Source organism: Malaclemys terrapin, chromosome 24, assembly GCF_027887155.1.
Source record: "Malaclemys terrapin pileata isolate rMalTer1 chromosome 24, rMalTer1.hap1, whole genome shotgun sequence".
Lineage (NCBI taxonomy): Eukaryota > Metazoa > Chordata > Testudines > Emydidae > Malaclemys > Malaclemys terrapin.
The window spans coordinates 15,890,588-15,918,145 of record NC_071528.1 but is presented as its reverse complement, the minus strand read 5'-3'; the positions used below and the strand labels follow the sequence as shown (position 1 = coordinate 15,918,145).

Here is a 27,558-nt window from a genome sequence, read left to right as displayed (position 1 = left end):
AAAACATCTTTCTTTAAAGATACCATCACAAGATTCTCTTGTGTTTCATGCTTCCATGTGAATCATGTGAGAAACTCCTTTGGCTCTTAGGATTTTTGACCCTTTGATGCACCTGTAGGCTGCCTGCCATACCTGGCATGCTCTAGTTTGGTCCATTGTCAGCTCTCAAATCAAACATCAAACTAGGTTTGCAAACACACTTTTTATTTATTTACAACAAATAAAATGTCAAATTAGTCCCTTTAAACCACATCCTTGAAGGTTTAAATGCAAGTTGTTTTTTTTTAAATGCAAGACCTCAGCTAACTTTCCAGATTGCTTATGTGATATATAATGCTTAGATCGATATGAATATTCACTTGGTGTCAAATGTTAGGAGTCTCCGAGTTGAACAGAGCTCTGCATAGTACATTTTCCTGTTTTCTCTTTAAGGCTGTGGCTATGGATGCATTGTCTTTGGAACAGCAGCTTCCACCATATCAGTTTTTTACCCAGGCTAGTTCCCAGCAACAGCAACAGACCCAAGTGGCAAGTAGTCTGCCTCAGAATACCCCTTTAATGCAGACTTCTGGCTTACAGCGAGGAGCACAGCTTCCCCCCCTCTCAGTCACGGTACCATCTACCATCCCACAGTCACCTCCAGGCAGCCAGACCCAACCTTCCATGGGCATAGACATCAACTCGGTAAGTTTGGGCAATGACTGAAGATGATATAAGTGGAAACAGATAGCTTTCTTCCAGAGAACATGACCGTGTAGAATTCAACAGTAGTGTTGGCCTGCATTGTCAGAGTTCTCATTAGCTAGCCCTTGTAGCCGTTCCACATCCAGGCACTTTATACACTGGATTCAAACAGTTTGGTTCAACCAGTTTTTAACATGTTTTAGACAGATTATAAAAAATGTTTTAAACATAATATGGCCAACCCATATGAACCAGGCCAAACTATTTAAACTACTGAATGTGATTTCTTAAACACTTGATAAAATGGGAATGGCTCCATAACTCTGGCTAACCCTGTCTAAATTCAGGCCCACTTGAAATTGTTAAACTGATTTTTTTTTTAAATCTATTTAAACAAACTCAAGTTTGAAGCAGTGGAGATGCGTCTTCAGAGATATAATTTCAGGCCAGCAAAAAAATAAACGGGTGGGTAATGAAGATGATGCCCTTATTCTTTGGGTGAATGATATATAAAATAATTTATAAACTGCCAAGTCAGAGGTCAAGGTGATATGTCAGTAGGGTTTTTAATAAAGGAAGTGGTTGGGGGGAAAATTGTCATTTTAAATGACACAACTGAGAGTTCTGAGTGCCCTACGCCTTTAGAAGGGAAGATGTAGATAAGCATCTGTGTTAGCATTGCAGTTTACAAGGTGTTAGTCACTTCATTGCTGCTTTCCATCAGCTAAGTATGGAGAGACTGAATTCAAAAGTACCATTTTATAAACAATCTCTATCTGTAAAGTGAAAAGCATCTTTTGAAATTTGGCTAGTTTTAAGTTCTGAAAGACCAGACCATTTTATACAATTGGAAAGACCAGAATTTCGTAAAACTGAAAAATATTTATTCATATTAACTATGTTCAGGTGTCTGCCAAAATGGAGTTTGGTCAGATTAGTTTAATTTTCAGACAGCAGCACTTGGACTTTAGTGCTTGTGTACTGCTACCTTCCCAGCCATCAGATGTACTTATTTTTTGCCCCAGGTGAATCTGGTATCCACAAGTTGAGTGCTACACAGTCCAGATAAGACATTTAACTGAAGTTTGATAAAGTCGTGCATTTTCCACCCAAGATACAGAAAACCACAGATACTGTTTTTTAAAGCACAATAGTTTGTTCAAGAGGAATTTTTTTGGCTAACATTATTTCTTGGAGAGTTGGTTATAGTTGCTTTCAAGTCTCTCTAAAGAACTGAGTATGCACATCTATGTGTATGGTGGTTGAAGGGCAGAGTTAAACTAAGAAGGCAAAAATTTTCTATTGTAAATTGTCCAGTCTCTTCCTACAAACTGGAATCCAGAATTCAGAAGGTGGTTCAATAGAATAGGCCAGCCCTGAGATGATGTCCCATTGCTAGGAAGAGGTACTTGGCACATTCTCTGCTGTTTCTGCTCCGAAGGCCAGTGAATTGCTCTCTCTGATTTCACTGAAACATCTTCTCTTCCTGGCAGTGGGGCAATACTAGCAACTGTTTAGATAACAAGAAGAGCCATTTCACTATGGAGGGCTAAGACATGATTGTGGGTTTCAATCTGGGGATTAGGTTTAAACCAGGTTGTGCTGGTGAAGATGTGGCTTCTATTCCAGGATTGTGAGGGAGTAGGAGAAGATAAAGGTGAAAGAGAAATCAGTAGTTTGAAGGGATATTGGTTTTGACATGACAGCCACTCAAAACATGTCTGGATGTTTTCATTCTGATGTTTATGCAATAACTAATACAGATATTCTGATTTTCCTTCTCTGCTTTTCACATTGCTTTCCTCATCCTAAACTTCTCTAAGCCCTTAACATTCAGAATGTTAGGTTTCTCTTTAGAGCTTGAAATTGTATACAAGTACACTACATTTTAAACATGGGTAAAAGAGTATTCTAAGCTACAGTGCAGCTTCATTGAAAGGTTTTCCATTAATCCTCATAGCCCCACTGAAGTCCAGTCTGCAGTATCTCAATATAATACCTGAATTCTAGGGATCTTAACAAACAAACAAAAAAACCTTTGTCAAGAAAGTTTACTAACCTTGAGTTATTCTTTATGCATTTTAAACAGTGTCAGAAAGTATTATTAATACACCACTCCTCACTCTATAAAACTGTCTGATTAAATTACTCCTTGCTCAGCAATATTGAGTTCTTCCTCATAATAATCTTGGCTCCCAAAGACAACATTATAGAAAGAGCTGTGTTTATTATTTCAACAGCTGCTCTGTATCTGTTTTGAGTTTGTGATTCTCTTACCTTAATCCAGGGGACATTATGTGACAGTGAAAAGGTAATTTTGTGAACATCTTATCTCACTAAGGCTAAAAGCCATATGGGCATAGCTAGCATTAGCCTACAGACAGCGTATGTATCAGATGGTGTCTAGTTCATGCAGTGGGAAAGTATGTAGTTATGAAAAGGGTTTGTCTTTGCAATTATATACTTTAACCTAATTAATATACCAAGACTAAATCCTAAGAGTAGGCAGAACAATATTCATATCACTCTTCTAAAGGCCATAGGCATCAAATTAAGAAGGGGGGCTGCAATTGAGTTTGAAGGTGTCAGTGCCAATATTTTCAAATTATTCCCAGATTGGGAGGCCTCTTTCCACACGTCTCTTTTATGTGTTGGCTGACCATTTTTTAAACCAAAAACAAAACATAAACCAGAAATACTTCAGTTGTCCTTGAATAACAGCACGTCCCTGTTTTTAGGTGTGCATAGTTAGACACCAGACCATGCCGTGTTGGTATCTTGACCTTTTTCATGATGTTTGGGGCATTATTCACAGTCATAGCATAATTGCTGATCTCCGGGAGTTCTTGAAGATGGTCTCATCTGGCTTCCCCAGCTGTAAACCAATAAGTATATAATTTTTCAACCTTCCATCAATCCCATGGTCTTTAATTCTGTGTTGTTCTGTAGGCTTCACTCCAGCAGTACCGCAGTAATGCTGGATCCCCAGCCAACCAGTCTCCCACCTCTCCTGTCTCCAATCAAGGCTTCTCTCCTGGCAGCTCCCCTCAAGTAAGGGACTCTGTGCTTCCACAGGCCTTGCTTCTTGTGTTTGTTTTTTAGTTGAGTCTTTCCATTACTGACCCATGGTTGTCTCACTGTAACTTTATGTGCTTCATGCATCACTGATGTCTCATCATGTTTGCAGCTTCATTCAGATACAGAGTTTTCCAAAAGTTGGTGAATTCAAACTTTAATAGAAACTACTGTTAAACTTTTTTACACTCAATTACTCCTTCATGAGAGCTCCACAGAAAATGCATCCAGAAAGTTCCGTTTCAATAAAGGGAATGATGCCTCATGGGACGTGTGAGTCTATAGCAGTGTTTGTTGGAGTGGCTGGAAGGGCGTGGGGATGTGAAAGGAAGTGAGGGGATGGGGAGGTCTGTTCCGGTGATTTGTGCACCTCTGAATACAGCTCGCATCCTCAGGTGCAATTAAAGCAGGAAACAATGGGCACTTCTAAAGAAACCTCTGTAGAAAGTGAACTCTTGAAAAGGCAGCAACTCCATTTCATGGCTTGAAAGAAACAGGTTAGAAAAACATTAAACATTAGTCTTGCAGGGTGGCTATCTTCCCTGTCTGTGTAAATATTAATTTATATGTGCAAGAGTCCCACAAATCATTGTGCCTGTATTTAAACAGAGCAACAGGAATTTAATCCACCAGCTGCAGGGCAACTAAAGAAATAGTGAACCAGTTTTGAGGGGGAGCTGCTAATCAGGCAGTGCTGAGATAGTTTAGAATCTCCTCCTAATGCTGCTGAAATAAGTCAAAGTTGTTGCCCTTTCCTACATCCCAAAAATGGTGATGGGATCCAGAAGGGAGCGCTCCTTGGACACCATGAAATTGTATTTCCTGTTTTCTGGTACTTTAACTTTTAAAGGATATTTATAAGGAGAAGCATAATTAAAATAAATAAAATTATTCCTCAAAGTTGGAGATTCATCTCTCCTGGCCATTAGGCAGAGACTTCACTCAGTGGTTTCAGTCACAACGTAGTGAACTCAGTAATAGATTTGAGGGTTAGGGCTGTCAGTCGGACTTTGCAACCTTCACTTCACTGCCACTGTCCCTGATCCTTCTACCTGCCTCTTCTAGCCCTGCTCCCTTCTTTGTATGGCTCAGAGTAGGCAGGAAAACGTCCTCCCTTTGCTCTAAGCTGCCATGAGGTTAATGCTGCTACCAGACACGGTTACTAATTCTCAGCCCTGAAACCCCCATTTGGGTAGTGCACCCAAATGGAGGCTTCTACTGATTGTCCATTGACTGGTCAGTAACTCCTCCCTGTCTGCCTGTGTCCTCAGACCAGTTACCTTATTATCATGGGGCAGTCTAAAATGGTGGAATGGAGTTGAGAGCAGTTCTCCCTATTGGTCTTCCCTCCGCATTTAAACCAAGTCACTGTGATGTGCCTAACTTTCATTAGTTAGCCTAACAGATGTGTGGTTCCTCCTCTAGCAGATATGTGGAAGGAGGTGGAGTTTAATTACATTGCCTGTTTTACTATTTGGCCTCTTAAAAAAATTTCATTTCATATTTGGTATGTTGACAAAGGGATACATGTCAGACCAATTTACAAGGAAGAGTTAATTAATGTTGGGGCTTAGTTTCGATACTAGCAGAACTTGATTTGAAGTACTCTGCTTCTAAATAGGATGCTGAGATACGGTTTGCCGTCTAACAAAAGCCTAATGGGAAAGATTGGAAAATAATTCTTGATACCTTGTTAAATTAGAAAACCTATCCTCCTTCCCACATCTGTAAGCCAACAAGTGGGGGTGACATAACTAGCTACGTATTTTTAAGGATGGAGAGAAGTGATAGGAAAGGGTATAACTAGGAGAAAAAGGATGATAAGAAAAGGAAGATGTAGGCTGACTGGTTGGGGTGGTGGGGAGAACTTGTTAATGGTGAGGTCTGTTAGACTCCAGCATAAATAGTCTCTCAAGGGAAGAGGTGGAACCCTCATCGGTTGAGACGTTTTAAAAAATAGGCTTGTCAAGAAACTGGAAGATGTAGTGTAGGGGAACAATCTTGCTCTCATTGAGGATGGATGGGTGGGCTAGATGTGGTTTTGTGAGCCTCTACCATCTCCAACTTCTGTTTTTTTTATTAATTTTAGGTAAATCCCTATTTATAGTAATAGTAGAACCCAGCTCTCTCTATGTAAACATTTAGAATATAACTTGTTTAATCACATCTAGTTCCTGCAACTGGAATTATTCCTCAACTTCCCGCCCCAAATCTATTTGCTATTCTCTTGAGTTCCAAATGCTCATTTCTGATCTGTAAGGGACTTTCCATTAAAACATGAATTGAAAAGCTTTGCTTGTGGTTCTCAGCTTGTTGCATGGCTCTTCATTAACACTGGCTTTGTTTATTACTACTTGATTCAGTTAGATATAAAGTTGCTTTTTTAGTAGAACAGCTAAATACTTGGAAAATATGGTATATATTTTTAGACAATGATTTAAGCTAGTTTTTTGCAGTCACCACGTCATTAACCAAGGAAGATGTACTGTTGACAAAACAGACCTTGTATAGTATTTCTGTAGGAGATGGGTCAACAAGATGTATATCAGACCAGTTGATAAATTATTTTTGGACCTAAAGTGTTGAAGTAATGAACTTTCTGATTGATTTCCTTAGGGAGCTTTACCACTAATAAAATTATTAAATAGTGCATTTAGGAGTCTCAAGAAAAAATTAATGTAGCTTGAGTTTCTGTGATTTGTTCAGAGCGCCTGGTGAGGAACAGGGGCTAACACACAAGAATTTTGTCCAGTTCACTGCTTTTCATGTTCTACTTCAGGCTTCTTCTAGAACAGGAGTCATGATAACCATACTTTGGCAAGGACTTTTTCTTTCTTTTTCTCTTTCTTCCTTTTTGCTGTATCTTTGAAAAGCTTGCATAAAAATGGCAGAAGTTAAAGGAGAAGGGTCTTGGGTAGGTTCTGTTTGGGGCGGCGGCATGTCAGCTGCATTTCTAATGACAGTTCCAGGTTGGTGTTAGTTGCTCATATTGAGGATATGAGGAGGCACTGTTGAAGTTAGGGTTTGTATTGGGGGCGGGGCAGTCATGTCTTCTAAATGGTACTGAGACAGAAGCTCCTTATTTCACATGCAGGATATAATTCTGGCAAAAACATCTTGTTACAGTACTTAGAAGGAAAAAGTGCTTTTTATTTTCCACTTTTTGATGCAATTAATTATAATTTAGTTTAAGAATTCATGAGAAAGTGTTTGAATCATCCCTTTCAAATGTAAAACAATAAGAGTGGGAATATTCTGTGAAGGAAACCTTGTTTTTGCTGTAAAATCCTGTTCTTTTTCATGAATCAGTGTTAAGGAAAAGATTCCTCCCTTCATTTAATAGCCAAGCCCTTTCTGAGAGTGACCGGAGACTGTGATCTTTCCTGCCAGACAAGATTTGCCGAGCATCATGATATTTTCTGATTTTACACATCAGAGTTTGGAACATAGAACCTTTTGGGCATATATTCAGTGCAGTTGGCAGAGAGTTCTGCAGCCTGGGTAGATGGACTCCCGCTAGCAGAGTAAAAATAACAGCGTGAAGGTTATGGCTTGGGCCTTCAAGCCCACCTGACCCTCTAGGCTTGAGAGCCTAAGCCACAACATCCAAACTGCTGTTTTTAGTTCACTAGCCTGAGTCCTGCTAGTGCTGGTCTGTCTACCTGGCTGGGAGGCTTCTAGCTGCCTGGAGCAACGCTTTAAGGCTGGGTTGCAAGTATCCACCATGTTCCAGCATTGTGCTGGGTTCATACAGAATGCTCACTACTCGGGAGTTCAACAGTTTTCTATTATCTGAGTGCATTCAAACTATGCCCTCTGCCCTCCCACACACAATGGAACGGGGTTCACAGTATTATTAAGAACAGGCCTGGTGCATATAGGATCTGTTTAGCAAATGGATTGAATATGTGCACCACGCTGAATCCCTTCTGGGCTTTCCTCAAGGCTTTTAGTAATCAGACTATGAATCCACTGATGCCACAGTAGCTCAAGAGTCTCCCAACAGCATGACGACACTGGAAGATTCTGCCTCAAGGTAGAAAGTTCCTTACTTTTGCTTTGAAAAGGCATTATCATCATGCTTCATAATGGCTCCTTTTTACAAAAGACTATTGGAAGGCTTGCTGAAAAAAACAACCATCCCTTCTCCTCTTTCATACTGATTGAAATATTTTATATAGATGCATGCACAAACACACACACAAATTACTGGTGCCATTCGGAAAAGTGTTTCATCTGAGATTTTACTATTAGTTATCTTAACTGTTGTCTGCTAAATTGGTTTTATGTTCACTGTTGTGGACTTCATCTTGTGCTTTTGAGTATTTTGCAACTTTGCCATGTTAATGTCCTTAGTTGTATTAGTTGGTGTAACTGTATAGTTGCCAATTAGGTTTTTGCTTAAAATTTCTTATGTCATTCAGCTTTGTGGGGAAAATGATTTGTCTCTTAGCCTTGTGGTTGAATTTCATTAAATTAAAACTGCTTGAAAATACTGTGCAAGACATTTAAAATACAAAAACAAATACATCTCTAAACATGAGACACACTTTCCAAGTAAGTTCTCTATAAGTACACTAGTTGTGTTGGAGACAATAGATTTTCAGCTAGAATCTGCAAAGTTAGATAGAATTTAAAGAAGGAATTATATTTGTGATTTCTATTATAGCCAGTAGCCTTTTGAGTAAATAGAAGTTGAAAGTTGGATGGTGTTTAAAAATAAAATAACACAGCAACTCAAAGCTATTGGTCCCCTTCAGAATGACTGATAAATGGACATTTCAGTAAAAGGAAAAGAAGGAAATTAGCATGGTTATAGAATTCCCTCTGCAAATTTACCTTCTCTTGGTACTGCTGAAAGCACATTTCATACCCAGGCATTTTAATAAATAACTTCTCTGATCTGCTCTTGATGCAGAACTCTTGATACTGTAAATTGAGATTCACTGTGACACCTTATTGATTTAGTTAAACTGCTAATTTTGTAAATACTAGGTGAGGGAGATGGGTAACCAGCCATCATAGGCATATTGATGACAGAAGTACTTACTGCATTATCATAGAATCATAGGACTGAAAGGGACCTTGAGAGGTCGTCCAGTCCCCTGCACTCATGGTAGGATTAAGTATTATCTAGACCGTTCCTGACAGGTGTTTGTTTAACCTGCTCTTAAAAATCTCCAATGATGGAGATTCCACAACCTCCCTAGGCAATTTATTCCAGTGCCTAACCACTCTGACAGTTAGGAAGTTTCTCCTAATATCCAACCTAAACCTCCCTTGCTGCAATTTAAGCCCATTGCTTCTTGTCCTATCCTCAGAGGTTATCGAGAACAATTTACTTCCCTCCTCCTCCTAACAACCTTTTACGTACTTGAAAACGGTTATCATGTTACCTATCAGTTGCATTGTGCACTTTGCTGCCTTAGCTGCATTTGTGGTTTTTATTCTTTTCATGGAAAAATGTTTCTTTCTTGCAAAAATTGCAGTGTTTTTTTTGTTTTAGTATACTTGCATAACTTCTGTTACAAAGCAGAAGCTTATGTATGTCCCGTATGGGAGGAAGCTTATGGTTTCCTAGAGCCTCTATTTCTTGTGCTTTAATGAAAAGTGCTATACAGGAGGACTCTTGTGTTTGAAGAGAAAATCCAATATTTTATCTGTTCTTTATTGGTTTTCCTTAATAAATAATTAATGGTATTTCTGACCAGATTTGATCCCATTCAGTTGGAAGGGTTCAGTCACTCACACACCTTGGCTAAGCCCAACTGTTTGTGTGACTTTCACGACATCCGGACTCTGTTTTGTTTTCAGCATTCTTCCATTCTGGGGAGTGTATTTGGTGACTCCTATTATGATCAGCAGATGACAGCTAGGCAGGCTAATGCCCTATCCCATCAGGTGAGCAAATTCATCTCCGATTTTGACTATATTTTGGCCATTCTGAGATTAAAATAAACACATAGAATTCAATTTATGGCTATTCTAAAGATCACATTTCTGTCCATATCTTATTACTTCTGTTTTAGTTTGTAATTGCACTGGTATTTCATTTTATTTGCTGTTCCCCATAAGCGTTATAGCAGGTGGCTTTTAAAAGGACTCTGCCAAAACTATTAGATTTAAAAAAAAAAACACAACCTTCCTTGACAGTGACCCCATTTGGAAGATCTCACTTTGTGGGTGGCAACAAATACATATATCTATAATTTGCAACCAAGATGTGTGGGATCCCAAAATTTAACAAGCAGACTTCCATGCCTTTGTCAGACCAGCCACCCACTATAGTCCCTACTTTAGCTGTTAAATGTGCCAGTTTAGTTGAGAAAGTGAAATGGCTTCAGAATGGGATTGCACTTGAGGCAGGCGTATAGTTGGCTTTAATAGCATCAATCATATTGCTTTAATTTTTTTGCTGTTTTTTCATTTTTTTTTTTTTAAGTATTGTTTTCTTTATTTCAACGGTTTGACTGCCTGGTAGGATATTGTAGGCAGCAATTTGATTTGGCACAAGAGCTGAATTTGGCAGTAAACTAGTTTGCAAAGCTAGGTGGAAATAGACCATATTCTGGTCTACAAAACTTAAAGATGAATTTGTTTGCCTGCCCTTCTGAAATGTTATCTCCCGAACTAGAGGTTTGTAAATTGCTTCACTGTATTTCCTGATGGCTAGAAGTAACTATTCCTTTGTGCCTTGGTCTTCAGCTTGAACAGTTTAATATGATAGAAAACGCCATTAGTTCCAACAGCCTGTACAGCCCCTGCTCCACCCTTAACTACTCCCAGGCAGCCATGATGGGACTTACTGGGAGCCATGGCAACTTGCAGGATTCGCAACAGCTGAACTACTCCAGCCATGGAAACATCCCCAACATCATTCTCACAGGTAAGGCACTTGCTGTCCTAACTGAACAGGGACGAGTAAAACTTTCCTTCATGGTACTGGGTCATTTTCACTGTGTGCTCTTCTTGGTGAGTGGACCTGGGAGGGAGTGTTGGAGCCTGTGAAGGCTGTGTTCTAGACTGTACAAATGTTTGTGGATTTTGTGCTGATGAAAGGTCCCAGGCGGACATCCTTCATTTAGTCACAACATAAACTGTACTTGCAGTGACAGTGCTAGCTACTTCACCCCTGACCTTCTAGGACCATCTGTCATGGTGTGAGAAGAATTCAGCCTTCATGGCCCATTTTATCTTCAGCTTCTCTGCTGAGACTTGGCAACAAGAGAGACCCTAGTGCCAAATGTATTAATTGAGGTGGGTATGAAGCACTTGAAAGTGAAGTGATTTCCCCCCGGGTCACTAAACAAGTCAGTAGCTTAGTCCAAATTTCATTTTAGGATCCTTCTGGTGTCTAGTCCTTGGCATCATGTATGTTAAGTTATGGAGAGAGCTTAATTCTTTTTGAACCTTTGGGAGGGGAGGAATGAAGGGTGGCTTTGGTCTCACTGCACTCCTCATTTGGAAGTCAAGACCATTTTACTCCTAAAGGTGCCTCTGCAAAGTTTTCTACATTTATTTTTTAATAATCAAGTGTTGGTGTGATAGTCATGTGACTGTGTGGTCTGTCTCTTTCAGTTCCATTCCCACAGGGCTTCGCTTGAGTTATGCTTTGTATTAGGCTGCCCATGATGATGTAGAGCCCTTTAATTTAGGCTTTGTGATGCGTTTTGATAGACCTGCAATGCAGGTTAGGATCTGTTTTTCTTTTTCAAATGTATTCTTGCTAATCCAGTAAACTCCTCTGATCAGTGTGCAAGCTGTTTCATCGCTTTATCTTTAGCCAGAGGATTGTGCAAAGAAATGGGTGTTTTGGTAAATGAGCAGCAATACTCAGGCCTGTCTCCCCTCCTCTTCACTCTAGTGACAGGAGAATCTCCTCCCAGCTTATCAAAGGAACTGACCAGCTCTTTGGCAGGTGTCGGAGATGTCAGCTTTGATTCGGATTCCCAATTCCCTCTGGATGAACTCAAAATTGACCCTTTAACCTTGGATGGACTGCACATGCTTAATGACCCAGATATGGTCCTCACCGATCCTGCCACAGAGGACACTTTCAGGATGGACCGGCTGTAGACTGAGGACACCATGAGCCTGGGAATAAAATTAGTTCCTGGAGCCCAGCTGAACTGAAGAGTCCAATGGGTCAGTCATGTCAGATTAAAGAGTTACCGAGAGCAGTAGCTCTGTCATGTACAACGTGTACAATGAGTAAAGCTTGTTGTTCTAAGCTTGCAGTGCTGCAGAACCCCCATTCCCCGTCGCGCCATATTTGATCCCTTATCTACTCATTGCTATTAAATGAGTAAGGAGTTTGCATCAGCCTTCTCCCCTCCAAACCCCCACCAGCGAAGGCCCAGCGTAAGGTTCTCAATTTATCCTTTGCACTTGAAGGGGGAGTTTCTGGGCAGGTGATGAAGGTTCAGAGTCAAGGGTAAAGAGATTCTCTTTGTAAAATACCACATCATTAGTATTTGATCATTGGCTGTTTCTGTAACTGATCAACAGCCATCTCCTTCTGAGACTGAGAGGGGAAACTCAGACTACTGCCCTCTCACTAACTCTAAAGCAAAATGCCTGTAGGACCACCCTCTGGGAAAGGGGGGAGGCTGCTAATTGTGACTCTCCCAGACTACTTTGTGACAGTTGCTTTGTAGAGTAAAATGCTTCTCCCTTGATTGATATGCCATATTTGTTTTCAGGTTTGTTTCCTTGACTGTTGTCCAGCACCCACTGCCTGTTCGTATGCCCTGAGCAAACTCGTGTACTTGGCAAAGCAGGAAAGCGGCCTGGCAGCCCAGTGGGCTCTCGGTAGCCGGTTATCCAAAAAAACAACTGTAAACACTATTTCCAGAGCCTTTTTCTTGTTTAAAATTTCTGAGCACACAAAAAAGTACTATAATTCATTACCTGGTGAGTGTGAAGGAGTGAGTGGAGCATTTTGAAGCCACTAAAAGTATAGTGGTGGCTAAATTGCAGAGAATTTTATTTTTAAATTCTACTTCTTGTGTGAAATTCATATAGGCAACAGGAAGGGCCGTTGTGTAGCAATACCTAGCCCAAGTCGGGGCTATTTTTATGATTTTTTTTTTATTCTTGTTCGTTGCCTATTGAATATTCTGTTACTGTTATTTATGCATTTTTTTATTTAAGTATTTGGATATTAGAAAAGTAGCCAAACTACATAAGGCCAATTGAAGCACTCTGCATAATACTTACACAGTACATCCTTCTGTGATTTTTATTCTAGAAATATAATATATATATAATAGTTTAACTAACTGGAATTTGAAGCCAGATGCTGACCAGAAGTAAGCAAACCCAGGGCAAGTCTGTCAAGTGTTTGCCATTTTATATATTCACATTACGGTAACAGGAACATACATATTCTTTGGCAGGATTATTGGCCTACTGTATAGTGGGAAGAAGATGTAGACGTGATGGATCTTGATTTCACTAAAGTTTCTTGACAGATTCCCACATGATGTTCTCATAAGCAAATTAGTGAAATGTGGCCTAGATGAAGTTACTAAAAGGTGGGTGCACAACTGGTTGAAAAACCATACTCAAAACATAGTTATTAACAGTTCACTGTCCAGCTGGAAGGGCATATCTAGTGGGGTTCTGAGGTAGCCAGTCCTGGGTCTGGTACTATTCAATATTTCATTAATGGGTTGGATAATGGAGTGGAAAGTATGCTTATATAATTTGTGGGTGACACCAAGCTGGGAGGGGTTATAAGCACTTTGGGGGACAGGATTAGAATTCAAAATGACCTTGACAAATTAGAGAATTGGTCTGAAATCAACAAGATTAAATTCAGTAAAGACAAATGCAAAGTATTACACTTAGAAAGGAAAAAATCAATTGCACAACTACAAAATGGGGAATTATTGGCTAGGTGGTAGCACTGCTGAAAAGGATCTGGAGGGTTATAGTGGATCACAAATTGAGTACGAGTTAAGTGTGATGCAGGTGTGGGGAAAAAAGCTAATATCCTGTGGTTTATTAACTGGAGTGTCATAAATAAGACATGGTAGGTAATTGTCACGCTTTACTTGGGACTGGTGAGGCCTCAGTTAGAAAGGATGTGGCTAAATTGGAGAGTCCAAAGGAGGACAAAAATTATAAGGTTTAGAAAATCTGACCTATGAGGAAAGGGTAAAAAAACTGGGCATGTTCATTCTTGAGAAAAGATGACTTGGGAGATCTGATAGTCTTCAAATAGGTTAAGGGCTGCTATAAAGAGGAAGCTGATCAGTTGTTCTCCATGTCCTCTGCAGGTAGGACAAGAAATAATGGGCTTAATCTTCAGCAAGGGAGATTTAGGTTAGATAGTAGGAAAAACTTTCTAGCTATGAGGGTAATTAAGCTCTGGAACAGGCTTACAAGGGAGGTTGGGGAATCCCCATCATTGGAGATTTTTAGGAGCAGGTTGGACAAACACCTGTCAGGGATGTTCTCGGTTTACTTGGTCCTGTCTCAGCGCAGGGGGCTGGACTTGATGACTTCTCAAGGTCTCTTCCAGCTCTACATTTCTATGAGTCTGGGATATTCCCTCTGTAATCCTGGGGAAAATCACTTGCTAATAGTGAAATGTACTGTATCCTAGCATGCTGAGGCTCTTACATTCATAATAGACTACTTCTGTTAGTCACCGCTAATATTCTCTGGTATAGCATTACAGAATGGTGAATAATTTAAAAAAACAACCCATCCATTGAGTCTAAAATGGTGATTTCACGTAAATGTAATGGCTGAAATTGACATACAATAATGAGTCCTAGATTCCTGACAGTAGGTCACTCTTTTACAAATCTGAGAAATATGAGTTGCTGTTTACCAAGAGCCCAGTGCTCTTATGGTAATTGGCTGAAGTATAGCTGTTAAAATGTTGTGCTCATTACACTAGTCCTCCCAGTAAGAGAACCCACATACACGACCCTTCTCCTCAGCAGAAGTTAAAATCTCCATTATTTGACTTGTACTAACAAAAAAATTTTTTTATTCCAAATAGCATATTGAATGTGTTAATGAAGGAATTACTGCAAAAAGAGAATATTTCCCTGCAGCAGGGGCCGAACAGCCAAATATATTTTTGATAAATACAATTTCAAATAAAAAAGCCTTCTTAACTTATATTTAAAGACATCATTTGTTTGTTTTTCCCCTTCCAGGAATGGTATTTATTATCCAGCCTCTCCAAATCCTGTTCTCCTATTGACTGAGTCTGCATTTTCCTGTTTTGCATTTGGTCAAAAAATGCGTCAATTAGGTTTTATTTTTTTTTCCTGTTTTGAAATTTTTTATCAAAAAGCATCCCCCAACCCAATCACCCTACTCCCCAAAAGTCTTTCCCTTTCTTTTTTCTAGCAAGGAACGTAAATGTCCATGGCAAAAGTGGGCTACTTCTAATGAATTATAGCTAGGTTTCTGTGTGCTTCCAGAAATCCATGAGGTGCTGTCCTGAGATGCACAGAGACACTGCTAAGCAGAATTATTGCTGGGATCTTATATAATGGGGGTGCGTGTTTGCTCACATATTTGTGCCATTAGTTGACCATTTGCACTAAAAGTGATGTGGGATTTTTATTTTTTCTGTCTAATAGCTTTTGTGTAAGCTTCTTGTTAAAGGATGGTTTTCTTTGGTTCCTCCCCACATAATTGCAAGGCTATCCTGCATCTCCATTTATAATGTTCATCAACATTTAAGCCAGATGTTACGTGTTACTCCCAAAGTCTGCTTATGTCAGATTGTGAATGCTTTTTCAATTTAAAAAAAAAAAGGTAGCTTTAAACAGGAGGATACCCTAAAAGAACGTGAGTAATTTGGGCACAGATGATATGAAGTTATTTGCTTCAAAACAGCCAAAGGTACAGTGTGAATTGAGTACACTTTGTGCAGTTTACTTAATCTCCTTGACAGTACTGTTAGTTCATTGATTGGATCTCTGTCTATATCAACCTCTTGTTCAGATGTCTCTTATGCATGTAAATCCTTGTCTGTGATGATCTATTTTTTTAAAACCAGAGTCACTTAAGAGTGAAGCGTCCAGTTAGGAATTCACAGACTCCTGACTGGATAGTTTTACAGGGAGATATCGCTAAATGCTACCTTCTATTTTTTTTTAAACTACACGTGTATATAGGAGAGCTTGTTTATTAGACTTGTAAGTAGACATTTAAAATGGCCTTAATTTAAAAATAAATAAATAAAACCCATTTAGATGCAATTGTCAAAAACAAAATGTGTGTGTGGGGGGGGGTGGGGAGGGGAGATTAGGGACCATCTAGTTAGGAGAAATATCTTTACTTTGTGTTTCCTTTCTGGAAGGGGTAAGAGAAGAGGAGGTCATGGGAGAAGGAGATGATGGATGTATATGAAAGAAGTGATTCATCTCTCTAGCCCCTGTAGGGGGCAGGCTAGCTGCTTTCATTTTTAACCCTTTGAGAATCAGAGCGGTTATTTTAGTACAGTGTCAGTAACATTTCAATAGTTTCTGCACTTTGCTCCCTGGGAGAGTGGCCCGTTGACAGCAGCATGTGTGCCCTATTCTAGTAGAAGAATATTTTCCCATACCCTTTAAATCTGATTTTTTTTAACAGTTGTGTATGAGTTTACATTATTTTAAACAATAAATGTTTAAAGTTTTCGAGTGCAAACACAGGGTGGATCCCCAATGCTTTCAGAACGTAAGTAGATTTCTATTTCATTTTAAAGTTAAGTAGTACCTTTTGCATTTTCTACTCCGCTTATGAGGGTGGTAGATGTGGAAAAGCATTGAATAAAGCATTAGAATAAAGGAACTGATGCTTACAGAGATACTTGTGGGAGGAGGGGAAGAAAGGGCATTGCTTGGGGAAAAATAAGATGAAAAAATTCTAAGTATTAAATTAGATTTAATTATTTTTTAAACAGTCTCATGTCTCAAAGGGTTAATGTCCAAACATATACCTGCTGATTGATTTCTGTAGAGCTATGTTTTTGTAAGAATTTCCCACGACAGACTGTTGCATTTGCCAATACTTTGGGGAAGTAATAGGAATAAACTCTCAATGTATAAAGTACTGTGATTTAAAAAGAAAAGTGGATTTCTGCTATTTATTGCAGCTTAAGTGGTGGGGGGACGGGAGAACTCTTTTGCATTGTATATAGTACTGATTTCTGCATTCTCTTTAACAATGGATCTGCACAGGCCAAGTTATGGTAGTTCTGTATGCTGCATGCATGGTTGACCGCAGGCAGCATCAAACATGTCTGTCTCACTACTGCTTCTGCATGTTAGTGAACACTTCGCCAGCATTCTTTAACTGTGCAAAAACCTTTCCTGTACAGAGAGAACCGTTGCTTTAAAAAAAAAAAAAAAAAAAAGTGGAAAGAAAGATGTTGACTTTTAATTATGGAAGAAACTATTGGTAATTTATGTACCATTTTTTGCTTTCCTTTAAAACAAAAAATTATGCCTGAGAATACTGGTGCAAACCCTCTTAACAAAGATGGTTGCTTAAAACTTCCTTCTAGGTAAATAGAGCCACCCGAAGTTTGTAATAACTGGTACAGGATTCTTTTTTATTAAATTCCACTTCAAAGTAAGATATGAATTGTTGTTTTTTAAAAGCTCTATTTCTGTAGGAATTATATTTAAGACTTGCCCTTCCCTTATTAGGATATTACTCAATTTGGAAATCACCTCAGTGTATAATATGGAAGAGGAAACCCCCCTCATCATACAGTTGGTTAAAATGTACTCTGTGCTTTAAGGATGAAAGCATTTATTACTTTGACAAACGGACCCCCTGTCACTGTGATGGCAATGTGAAAGAGCAATTAGCATTTATTATATGTATATGTTCTCTTTTTAAAAAAGGAAAAACTTTGTAGTGTTCCTGTTATTTGTATTTTTAGTTGCTTACTATTTATACTGCGCAGTGTAGGCATGGATTGCATGTCAGTTTTCTATGCGGGCACCATGATGACATTACGATAACTGTGTATTATAAATCATTTTTACCTTTTTAAACAGAATCATTGTGTGGAATTTCTATACTGCAAAACACTACATTAAGTACTATATTCATTTGTGTTATTTATTTTTTTTGTGGGTGGGAGGGGGTGGTTTTAACTGTGGTGTGTATTGCCTTATATGTGGGCTTGACCGACTTTATCAAAATAAAGGCATAAAGGGGTAAATATGCTTACTGTTTTATTCAGTAATACAATGTGGGGCTGCCACAGAGGTAGCTGCAGAAAAGTATATTGTACAAGCAGAGAATGGGAAGCAAATATATAGTATATAAATCTTTACAGGACAGGAAATCCAGCTATGTATTATTGACTACAAATAGTGAGGAGGCTTAAAGTCCCGTGAGCAATTAAAAGTTTTTATATTATGCCAATCATTTTGTAGTGAGTATTATCAAAACCCATTCTAACCTGTTCCAGCACACTGAATGTACATTCTACAGTTGTTTGAAGAAGCTCAATCCAGTAAAAGTTTTGATTTGGACACACCCTAAGAAATCTCTTCTCCTGCACCCTGTTGGTTGCAGGAACTTGACAGACAGTACGGTTACCTGCCTTTGCCAGAGGTGGTTGCGTTTTCTGAGTTTGGAGTCTCAAGGATACATTGGAGCTGTGCATTGTGCTGTGGGTTTCTGAAGGCTGCAGACAAATCAGGCAATAAGAATTATTACAGAACATAAAAGGTGTATTTTAAAAGAAGAGCGAGAGAACCGGAAGAACTCCTGTTTGAGGCTTCAGAGTAACAGCCGTGTTAGTCTGTATCCTCAAACAGAAGAACAGGAGGACTTGTGGCACCTTAGAGACTAACAAATTTATTAGAGCATAAGCTTTCGTGGACTACAGCCCACTTCTTCGGAAAGCTTATGCTCTAATAAATGTGTTAGTCTCTAAGGTGCCACAAGTCCTCCTGTTCTTCTGTTTGAGGCTGTAATTCAGTTTGCATGTGGTCTATATTCACAGATTACAGAGCAACATATTAACCAGGGGCTTGTGTATTTAAAAACTGGACCAGAAAATTGTCCCTAATACAAGACTTCTGATAATAGTGTTCTTCCTACTTGGCAGTTTGACCTCTCCCACACCTTTCAGTCTGCATTCATGTCTTCCTATTATGCTAAAATATAAGGAGGCATGTTTAAAGCCACAGAATTTCTCTGTTCTGTCCTCTGCTTTCAAATGCACCTAGAATCTATTGGACTCCATTGGGTTTCTTTTCCCCTTGAAGTAGCACTGCAGGAACGTACAAAGCTCTGGGGAGAGTATTCATGAGCAAACAGGAGGAGCAGAACCTTGGCTTGGGGGGCCCACACTGTTGTGGTGTAATCTATGATAATCGCGGTCATGTTTTCAGAGTTCTTTGCAATGGAGTAGTGGGTTTTTCTTCTAATTTTGTGTCCCTCTCATTTTCAATACCAAAAAATTAGTTCACGTGCATTTACTGATGCTTTCTAGATGCAAGTAGAGTGAGGAGCCTGCCTAGTCGATGCCTATGTTCTCCTCAATGGGCTGGGTAATACCAGCTCAGAGGTATGTGTCGCAGGTCCTGCAGCCTAATATGGTCAGTGCAATCAAATCCAGGATTGAACAGTTTGTCTATTCGTTGTGTGAGGCTGAATGCCAATTTGCACAAAGTGTAATCTGTAAGGAGACTTCGTAGAGCTGGAATAGTTGTGCTGCTCTGGTAGAGCGTATCTTAGTTGTGAGCACTGGCCATGTGTCACGAATGATGAACAGCTGCGTGCTGTAGGTGCCTTTACTCCAGTTACTGTGGAATAATTGTGGTTCGTATATGGCTTTATTCTTGTGTTGGATCAGGAAAGGAATGTGCCATTGAATTAGCACGCTGCCCACTGCTACAACAATATCTGCAGCAGTGTCCCTTGTTTTGGCTCCAAGAAAGGCACCTAGCGGGCACTACAGGAAAGGTGGTACGTATAGTTAGCTTGGCGGAGATGAATTACAAGTAACAACTCTGCTGATTCACTCAAGCTGTTACAGCCAAATATTATTGCTAACTTCTTATGGGGGATATTTTTAAAGGCACAAAAGGGTATTAGTCACCCAGCTGCCATTGAAAGTCAGTGGGAGTTGAGTGTCCCGTTTGCATTTGTAAAACTCCTCTTAGATGCATAGTGACACAGTAATTGGGTGCTAGTAATTAAAACCAGAGCTGTTTTTAAAGTAAAGTGTAATAGCAAAGTTTCATAACGTAAATCCCTTAACTAGAGAGCAGTCCTATACATGCCATTTACTACTTATGTTCCAACGTCTGCTAAAGGGAATGCTGGCCATCTCCTCAATACTAGCTTAATTACGCTGTTGCTTCTTTCAGATTGTACGTCAGGTAAATGAGGGAGAGAGATGTGCATAAATAGATTTGATTTAATTTTAGCTTGACTCTTTTTTGCTGGAACGCTGGATTGTATATTAAATAGCTACAGGAGAATGGGACAAATTATGTCTTTGGAATTTCTGACTTGTAGTTTCCACCTGCCGGAGAATCAGACAGATGATGTAATCTTAGTGTTTACTGGTATCTCTGAAGATCCTGTTTTCTGTTAAATGCATTTTAATCTGGTACATGGCCTAGCATTAATGCAGCATCATGATTCAGCGGAGAAAACATCTGTGGTGAGATCTTCTCTGTAAAAACAAAAACATAAAACCTTGACGTCTCTTAGCCAGTCTCCAGCAATCTGCTGGGAAGCCACGTGTCCTGTTAAGTAGTGTGCAGGTTAGCAGTGTCAGCTGTGTTGAGCTGGCAATAATTGCCTTGTTTGGGGGTGTTTTGCATTTGTTGTCAGAGTCCCAATCCAATTCCCAGTCATTGTCTTAAGGGCTTTTGTGTGTTCTGGCTGCAGCTGACTGTGTGGCATCTGCACTGAGATATGCCCAGATAGGGCCAGGGTACTTGCTGAACAGATCTGCTATATCACTCAGTAGTGACACGCTTAGATGGTAGGTAGCTAAGAGAGAAGAGAGGTTTCAAAATATAACAGTCCCTCTCACCCAACAATGTGATTGAGGGAAATTAACATCTCTGTTGCCGCTGCTATTTCAATGTCTGGTTTATCCAGTTACACAGCTGCATATTGGTCATTTTATGAAAGCTCTTGGCAATTGACCGGTTTACATCCTCTTTTGGAAGGAAAGTTGAATGCTGGAGAATGCAGCAAAACACAGAAGCTGTTTTACTGTGAACAGATCTGGCTTGCCCTGGTTAATGAGAACTTGCAGTAGCTAATGTGATAGTGGCAAAACTTTTAATAATTAGAACAAGAACCAAACACCTCTTCTGGAGCTAGCAACAATTATCAGGAAGCGGTGACTACAGGATCTGCATTTTTTCACTGCAGTTTTTTTTTTTCTTTTCCATTATAGTCATGTATTCAACAGCTGCCCAGTCATGTTGCAAGCAGTAGTAAATTCCTGGAGACCTCAAACGACTTTTCCACACCCTGGTGGCAGGGTGGAAGCGAAGAGGACAGTGTTAACTATTTTACTTAATTTTGCTTTCCCGCACTGATTATAATTTACACATTTTTACTTTTTAAATTTGTTGAGGGTGTTGCATATTTCTTTGTAGTTAAAATATACAGTGAGGGGTGTGAATCAGTGGAAGACAGCTGTATGAACTGGCTTCAGGACAAAAACTAATCACAAACCAGATTATATGGCCAAAGCATGGTACATGCAGGAGCTGTGCATGGGAATGTGCCAAGGGTAGGGGTAGTCAGAGCTTCTCAAAACACTCCCTTCAAACATTAGGAAGCTGGAGTCCAGTAATTGCAGGAAGCCCCGTTCTACACTCTTTGCCTTGGAGAGAGAATGAGTTCGCATTTTATAAGTCACTAATTCTGCAGGTTTTGTTTTAAATGAGCGCTGGATTTTGAACGTGTGCAGTGCTTGGAAATCTAAACTAAATCCAGCTGACTCAGAAAGCTAATTATCTGTTCGAAATGGTTTAGCTCTCAACTAGCAATTTTAGATTTGTCAGTGCAGAGAGGAGCATTTCTCTGAGCGGGGGTGCTGGGATTCCTCCCTCTCCATGAAGTAGATGTCTCCTACATTGCCAGATTGTAAATCAGGAGTGCGCTGCAGAGCCTGGCACATTAGCATAAATCCTCTGGAAGAACTGAGAGTGCTCATTACTGAGTTAAAGAAGGCCTCCCACTCACACATCCACCTTGCAGGCTTGTCAGGCTGGGAAGTTGCTTCATACCTATAAAATCTGGCATCAAACTTCGTGGCTAGTGGGTGTTGGAAGGTGTCATCGTCCCAGCGGCTCCAACACCTGTTCAGTAGAGTATTAGTAAATGCAGTGACTTTGTTTAAAAATTCTATTTGGAATGCAGAATCCTCTCCATTCTGTTGTCAGCACTCTTAGAATTGAACAGTTCTCAGCTGTGAATGGAATCTGTGCTGTGGGATAGAACAGATGCAACACATCTGCAGTACCCAGAAGTTGGAGTATAGAAAGGATCCCAGCGCCATGTGGGGGATAGGATACTTGAGTCTAAGCTGTGAACCTTGCTGCAGTATTCAGAGTTTCTTCCTCTAGTGTGTGTTGCAAGCCAGCATAGTCTAAGGCTTTTGTACAAGGCTGTGTGCGTGTGCGCGTGTGTGTGTTTAAAATGAGGCTAGATGTGAAGAATTAATCAATTCTTTGAAGTGTGGATGTATAACCACCCCTGGATACTGCGTGGCAGTGGTTTTCCTATGTTGATGTGTAGAACTCAGTTCAGCTCGGCTGAATGAGGTGCTTTCTCCATGTTACTGTAGTTCTTGCAGCTCTTTGTTTGCATTTTTGTTTAATATTGGGATCAAGCCTGGCATCTTTTGTAGTATTTTCCTTAGGTTTGTGTGGCAGATGAGTCAGAATGAGGTTGGAACCGTCAGTGTTCGAATCAGTATGAGCAAGTTGGATGTTTAATGTGCTACAGAGTGAGTGACAAAGGCTGACTCATATTTTTTCGTTTGGCTGTTAAATATGTTTTCACAGTTCCTGATATCTGTTTAAAAACGGTCAAGTGACTCAAAAATCCTAGTGATCTCTCCCTCCCCCCCCCCCTTTTTTTTTTTTTGAGGGCAGATCATTTGAAAATCCTTAACTGAATATTTTAAGGCAGACCAATTAAATTACAGTAAGAAAAAAATTCTCAGCACATAAGTTAAATTGGGTTTAGGGCTTGCAAAAATTAAGTTGCAACTAATATTAACCAAAGCTCTCCCCTGCTGCTCCCATCCCCTTGGAAGTTTACATTCTTTAACTGAAGAAAAGTATCTGAGCCTCATCTTCGTGCATTTAATGAGTCAAGAGTGATATTCTGTGTCTCAGGGCTTCTAAAATCAGATGTGCAGATGAGACGACAAAACCAGCTGGTGATTGTACTGAAGAAAATGCAGATGAGAAAGGGTAAAGGCCTCTGGAGGTTTTCCACCCGAAACTCTTTAGAGCAGCCGAAGTCTCATTTTGTGCCTTGTAAGGTGCTACGCCTGTTATCAACTCTTAATAGTGAGTCCCCTTTGCTAGTGCAGGATTCTTCCCTACATTATGGTCGTCAATAGCATAATGTAGGGACCCTACATAGCAATGTAATAACCCTAACCCTAACCTCTTCCATTTGGAGATTCTCTTGAAGCCAAGAAAAAGGAGAGCACTGATTTGGGTCATCTTGTTTTGAGACTGCTGCTATAAAGCACCAGGCCATGCCAGTTGAACCAAATACAAACTGCTTGACTACGAGCCTTCTAAAAAACTCACTCCTGTGGCTGTTTAGTGTTTAAAAAAACATTCCCCAACATTATATATTAGAAAAAGCACAGCTACCGAATTCTGTCAAAGGGAACTCATTTCTGCAAGCCCTAATTCTAGAGTAAACTTGAAACAAAGCCTTCGGTTTTTTATAATTGCAGTTAGGATTTTTCAATATCAACCTATAAAGTTACAGAAAAAGATGTTTATGGGGAAGATGGTGGTATGAAAGGGAAGTCTCCATCCTACCCATTGGTAGAGTGTCATTTTTTGCCATGTGTAAGTTTGCTAATGTACGTTTTAAAAAGATTAGCCTGAGATGTGTGCCGATTCATGTGACCTTTATTTCTTTTTCCTAAACTTGTGACGCAAGTTGTTTCCTGAAAAGCTTAAATTGTCGCAGTTGAGAGTAAGTGACAGAGAAATGGGTTTCCTCAGATGGCAGGAGTTTTATATATGTAATGAATCGTAGCTAAATCTGGGGAAGTAGGGGAAGGCTCTTTGGCCAGTTTGAAGGCAGTCTGATCTATCTTGGATCCCTTTGGAAAGCAAAGTATCAAGCAATTTACTGAAAGGTTGTTTTACCTTCTGCTGGTTTTCATTAGAAAGGTGTCTGCTTTCAGATGCTCCCTCTTCCTCTGTCTTCTAAACTGGTGTACTTATACAGTAAATGAAGTGTAAGGGTCATTTGTACATGTCCTATGGACTATTCAATCCAATCTTTTTATACTAGGGCTTAGAAAAAAATGATGGAGGGTGTTTCTATTTATAAATCTAGTGTGGGACTCATTCCTGCCACTGTAATAATGGCGTGTCAGTATCCACAGGAGACATTTTAGGGGCTTATAACTTGGCCACAGAAATTAACTCTGATTTGAAATTTACCAGACATGCGGGAAATTATTTATTCAAATCTGATCTGGGTATTTGGTAGTGAAGAAAAAGAAAACTAGTAGTTGTCTTTATGCTTTACATAATGCCACAAGAGTCTCCGTTGGAGAGGAAAAGGTAGTCAGTCATCCAGCCTCATTGTTGGAATCGGGAAGAAAATTAAACATAAGGAAGATAAACAGGTAGAAAAATCTTTCTTTGCTTGCAGAGTAGAAGATAAATATAAGTATTGTGTGTATATAAAATATAAAGTATTTATGGGACAAAGTATTGAGGGAAATAGGACTCATTTAAACAAATCTTTGTCTTTACTTACTGGATCCTAAATATTTATGGCACGAGCCTTTACAAGCCTAGATGATACATGGTATATATGTGTGTGTGTATATATATTAATACACATCCAGATACTGTTTGGTCAGCATTATAAAGCATAGCAATTAAAAATACTGTATTTCAATCAGTTCTAAGTCAAAGGTCAGTAGATATTAGGGTTTTGTTTTCTTTTGGAGGGAATTGGAAGTTGTCATTTCTGTTTTTCTCTGAGTGGGGTCCCCATCTTTGATTGGATTCCTTTAAAAGAACTGCAAATCAAATGCAATAGGAAAGTGCTTACGAAGGGGAAGGTTTGATTTCAGTCAAGTTAAATCCAGCTGCTTCTGGCAGCTTCTCTCACAGACTGGCAGCTAAAAACCACTTCATGTAGTTCACCGAGTTTGGGGGAAAATGTGTTGGATTTATGTCTTTTCAGAGACAGTATAAGATACTGTTCTTTACAAGCTAAACTTTTCTATCAAAATAACTTGTGGATTATTTCACTGATATATGCAAATCCTGTATTCAGCTACAGCTTTGGTGACCCAGGAACTCTGGAGAAATTGTCCCTGTGACATAGAAGTTGAATTGATTGTGCTTTTCTATAGGTGAAGTGGAAAACTGAAGTTGGCTTTAAGTGTTTGCAATCTGAGAAATGATGTGAAAAAGCAGCTCAACTAAGTGTATATTCTTTTCACTCCGTTTTCGTGTGACGGCTTTTGTCTTTGTATCTTTGTAAATGAAATGTAATAAAGTTCAAATGTTTTTTCGTCTCTGGCTGCCCGGCTTTTCTTCCTTAAGAGTTTCTTACTGAAGCTTTTTAATGTTCAAGTGGTTAAAAAAAGACTTTTAGTCATGTTGACCAGAAACCGTGGAGGCAAATCACTGTGGCTGGCTAACATTATGCTTGATGATGCTTTTGCGGGTATGCAAACTGACAATGATCTAGGTAATGAAATCCCAGTTTCAGGATGTGCCTTGTGCTTTTAGATAACAGGTCTAGAAAGATGAGAGAGCATTGTGTTAACACTCAACACTTAAATCCTCACAGCACCAGTGGTAATGGTAGAGTGGTCAATCCTGCCATCTTTTCAATGGGACATAACCCAAGGTTCTGATCACTTGTGATCATTGACTATCCTGTGGTGCTGTTTGTAAACATCGGGTGTCTAATGCTGGTGTCCTGACCAAATTCTGCATCAGGTAAGTTCTAGTTGACCTTGCTGAATTGCCCCTGGCAGTTTTGTGGAACGTGGTGGTATTCTTCTGCACTTCCTGACCTAACTTGCTGCTGCTGCTGTTACATTGGGGTGGATGCATTTCACTAGTGGGAGAATGGATCCCTACATATTCTTCACAGCTCAGCACCCTGTTAAATAGATAACCGGGCAAAGACTGTAAGATGTCTGAAAAAGTACTAAAAAACACCGTTACTTTGTGAGCTCCATACATTATATTTCAATGATCTGTAGATAAACTTGAGCCCAGTCAGGAGGTTTTCCCAACTGGCGGTGCCACAAACTCCACCTGGGATCTAAAATAGTTACTGCCACAAATTAGCAAACCATCTTATTGCTGAGGTATAGCACAAAATTACACCCAAGCTCATCTCCTACAGCTGTATTAACTCTGCAGTGCTAAATGCAGGAGTGTCAAAGGAAGTGAGTTGGGGTGGGGAGGGGTTGTGGATAGAACATGAGTGGGAGTTGGATAACTTGGTTTTTTTTCCTGGTATTGCATTGTTCCTGTTTGACCTTGGCCAAGTCACTTCACCTCCAGGTCCTGCTTCATCTAATGTGTGTCTAATCCCTTATGTGTAGAGGAGTCGTGGGACTTAGCACTTTTAAACGTTAACAAACTATATAATTTGAGAGCATTATAAAGTAAGACTGGACTGTTTTAGAGTGATTTTTAAGCTATAACTGGACTTTTAAAAAAAATAATGTAAAAGTTCAAGCAAGTTGCTTGGTTGACCCTTCAAGCATACGCCCATATACTGAAAACTGGGTGCAGATGATACATGCAGTGAAACCTGCTACATAAGTTGGTCGTTAGAGATGTGAGACAGGTATGACCAGTGATGAACGGGGCAAGTTTTCTGTTTGTATTACAGAGGTAATCCATAGTTGGAATATGGTGACTAACTATTTAGCTCTTGAGAGACAGCTATTACTGAACCCTCCCTGGAAGGAATTCGGCTTCTGTTACATTTTGATTTATTCCTGTTTGTGAGAGGTAAATTGATGGAGGTTTAGCTCTAACCAGAATTCTGAATGACGAGGCAGTAGCAGCACTCCTGTTCTTCTAGTGATGAGATGCAGTTCTGGTGGGACTGTTTTGCATGAGAGGTAGATTACCTCGTGGGAGAATCTACCCCCAGTGTGACAGAAGGACCACGTACAATAAACACATGTAAATGAAATGTGATTTATTCTTTTGTGACAGCAGCCATACTGAAAATGTATTTAGCTTTCCAAAGGAAGTTGTGGAATCCACATGTCTTGAACTGTTTGAAATCAGATGGGACAAAATCTTGGCACACAGAATGTTTTTTGAACAAACCTGCACTGGACCCTGCAGATGGATTGACGGGCTTTCCCATCACTGAGGTCTCAAAGGATCATTTCTTGTTGTGTTTTTAATTCCTGTCCTATGATGCCTCTTTTCCTGCCCCAGTACATTTTGCATAGGGATTTTTAAAAATGATTTAAAACTTTTCATTCTTTGTTTTGGAACATTACTCATCTGCATTTTGTCCTCTGGTAGAACAACAACTTGGTTGGCTCTGTGTTTTCATGGTAACCTTAAAGGGAGG

The 27,558-nt window shown here is 39.6% G+C and overlaps 1 protein-coding gene across 3 annotated transcripts in view; it reads left to right on the top strand.

Annotated features, from left to right (window-relative positions):
* Positions 1–18,156, top strand: part of CRTC1 (CREB regulated transcription coactivator 1) — a 62,282-nt gene extending 44,126 nt beyond the window's left edge. Inside the window, exons 10-15 of one of the 3 annotated variants that reach the window (XR_008443209.1) lie at positions 433–684; positions 3,634–3,735; positions 9,574–9,660; positions 10,465–10,645; positions 11,624–11,904; positions 12,462–18,156. Coding sequence is in view for 2 of the 3 variants with exons in the window: in XM_054013333.1 (XP_053869308.1) it covers positions 433–684; positions 3,634–3,735; positions 9,574–9,660; positions 10,465–10,645; positions 11,624–11,835 (834 nt within the window). In the remaining variant the exon portion in view is untranslated. Of the gene's footprint in view, positions 1–432; positions 685–3,633; positions 3,736–9,573; positions 9,661–10,464; positions 10,646–11,623 lie in introns of all 3 variants that reach the window. The other 2 variants (XM_054013333.1, XM_054013334.1) reach the window with 2 other exon arrangements.
* The last annotated feature ends 9,402 nt before the right edge of the window (positions 18,157–27,558 follow it).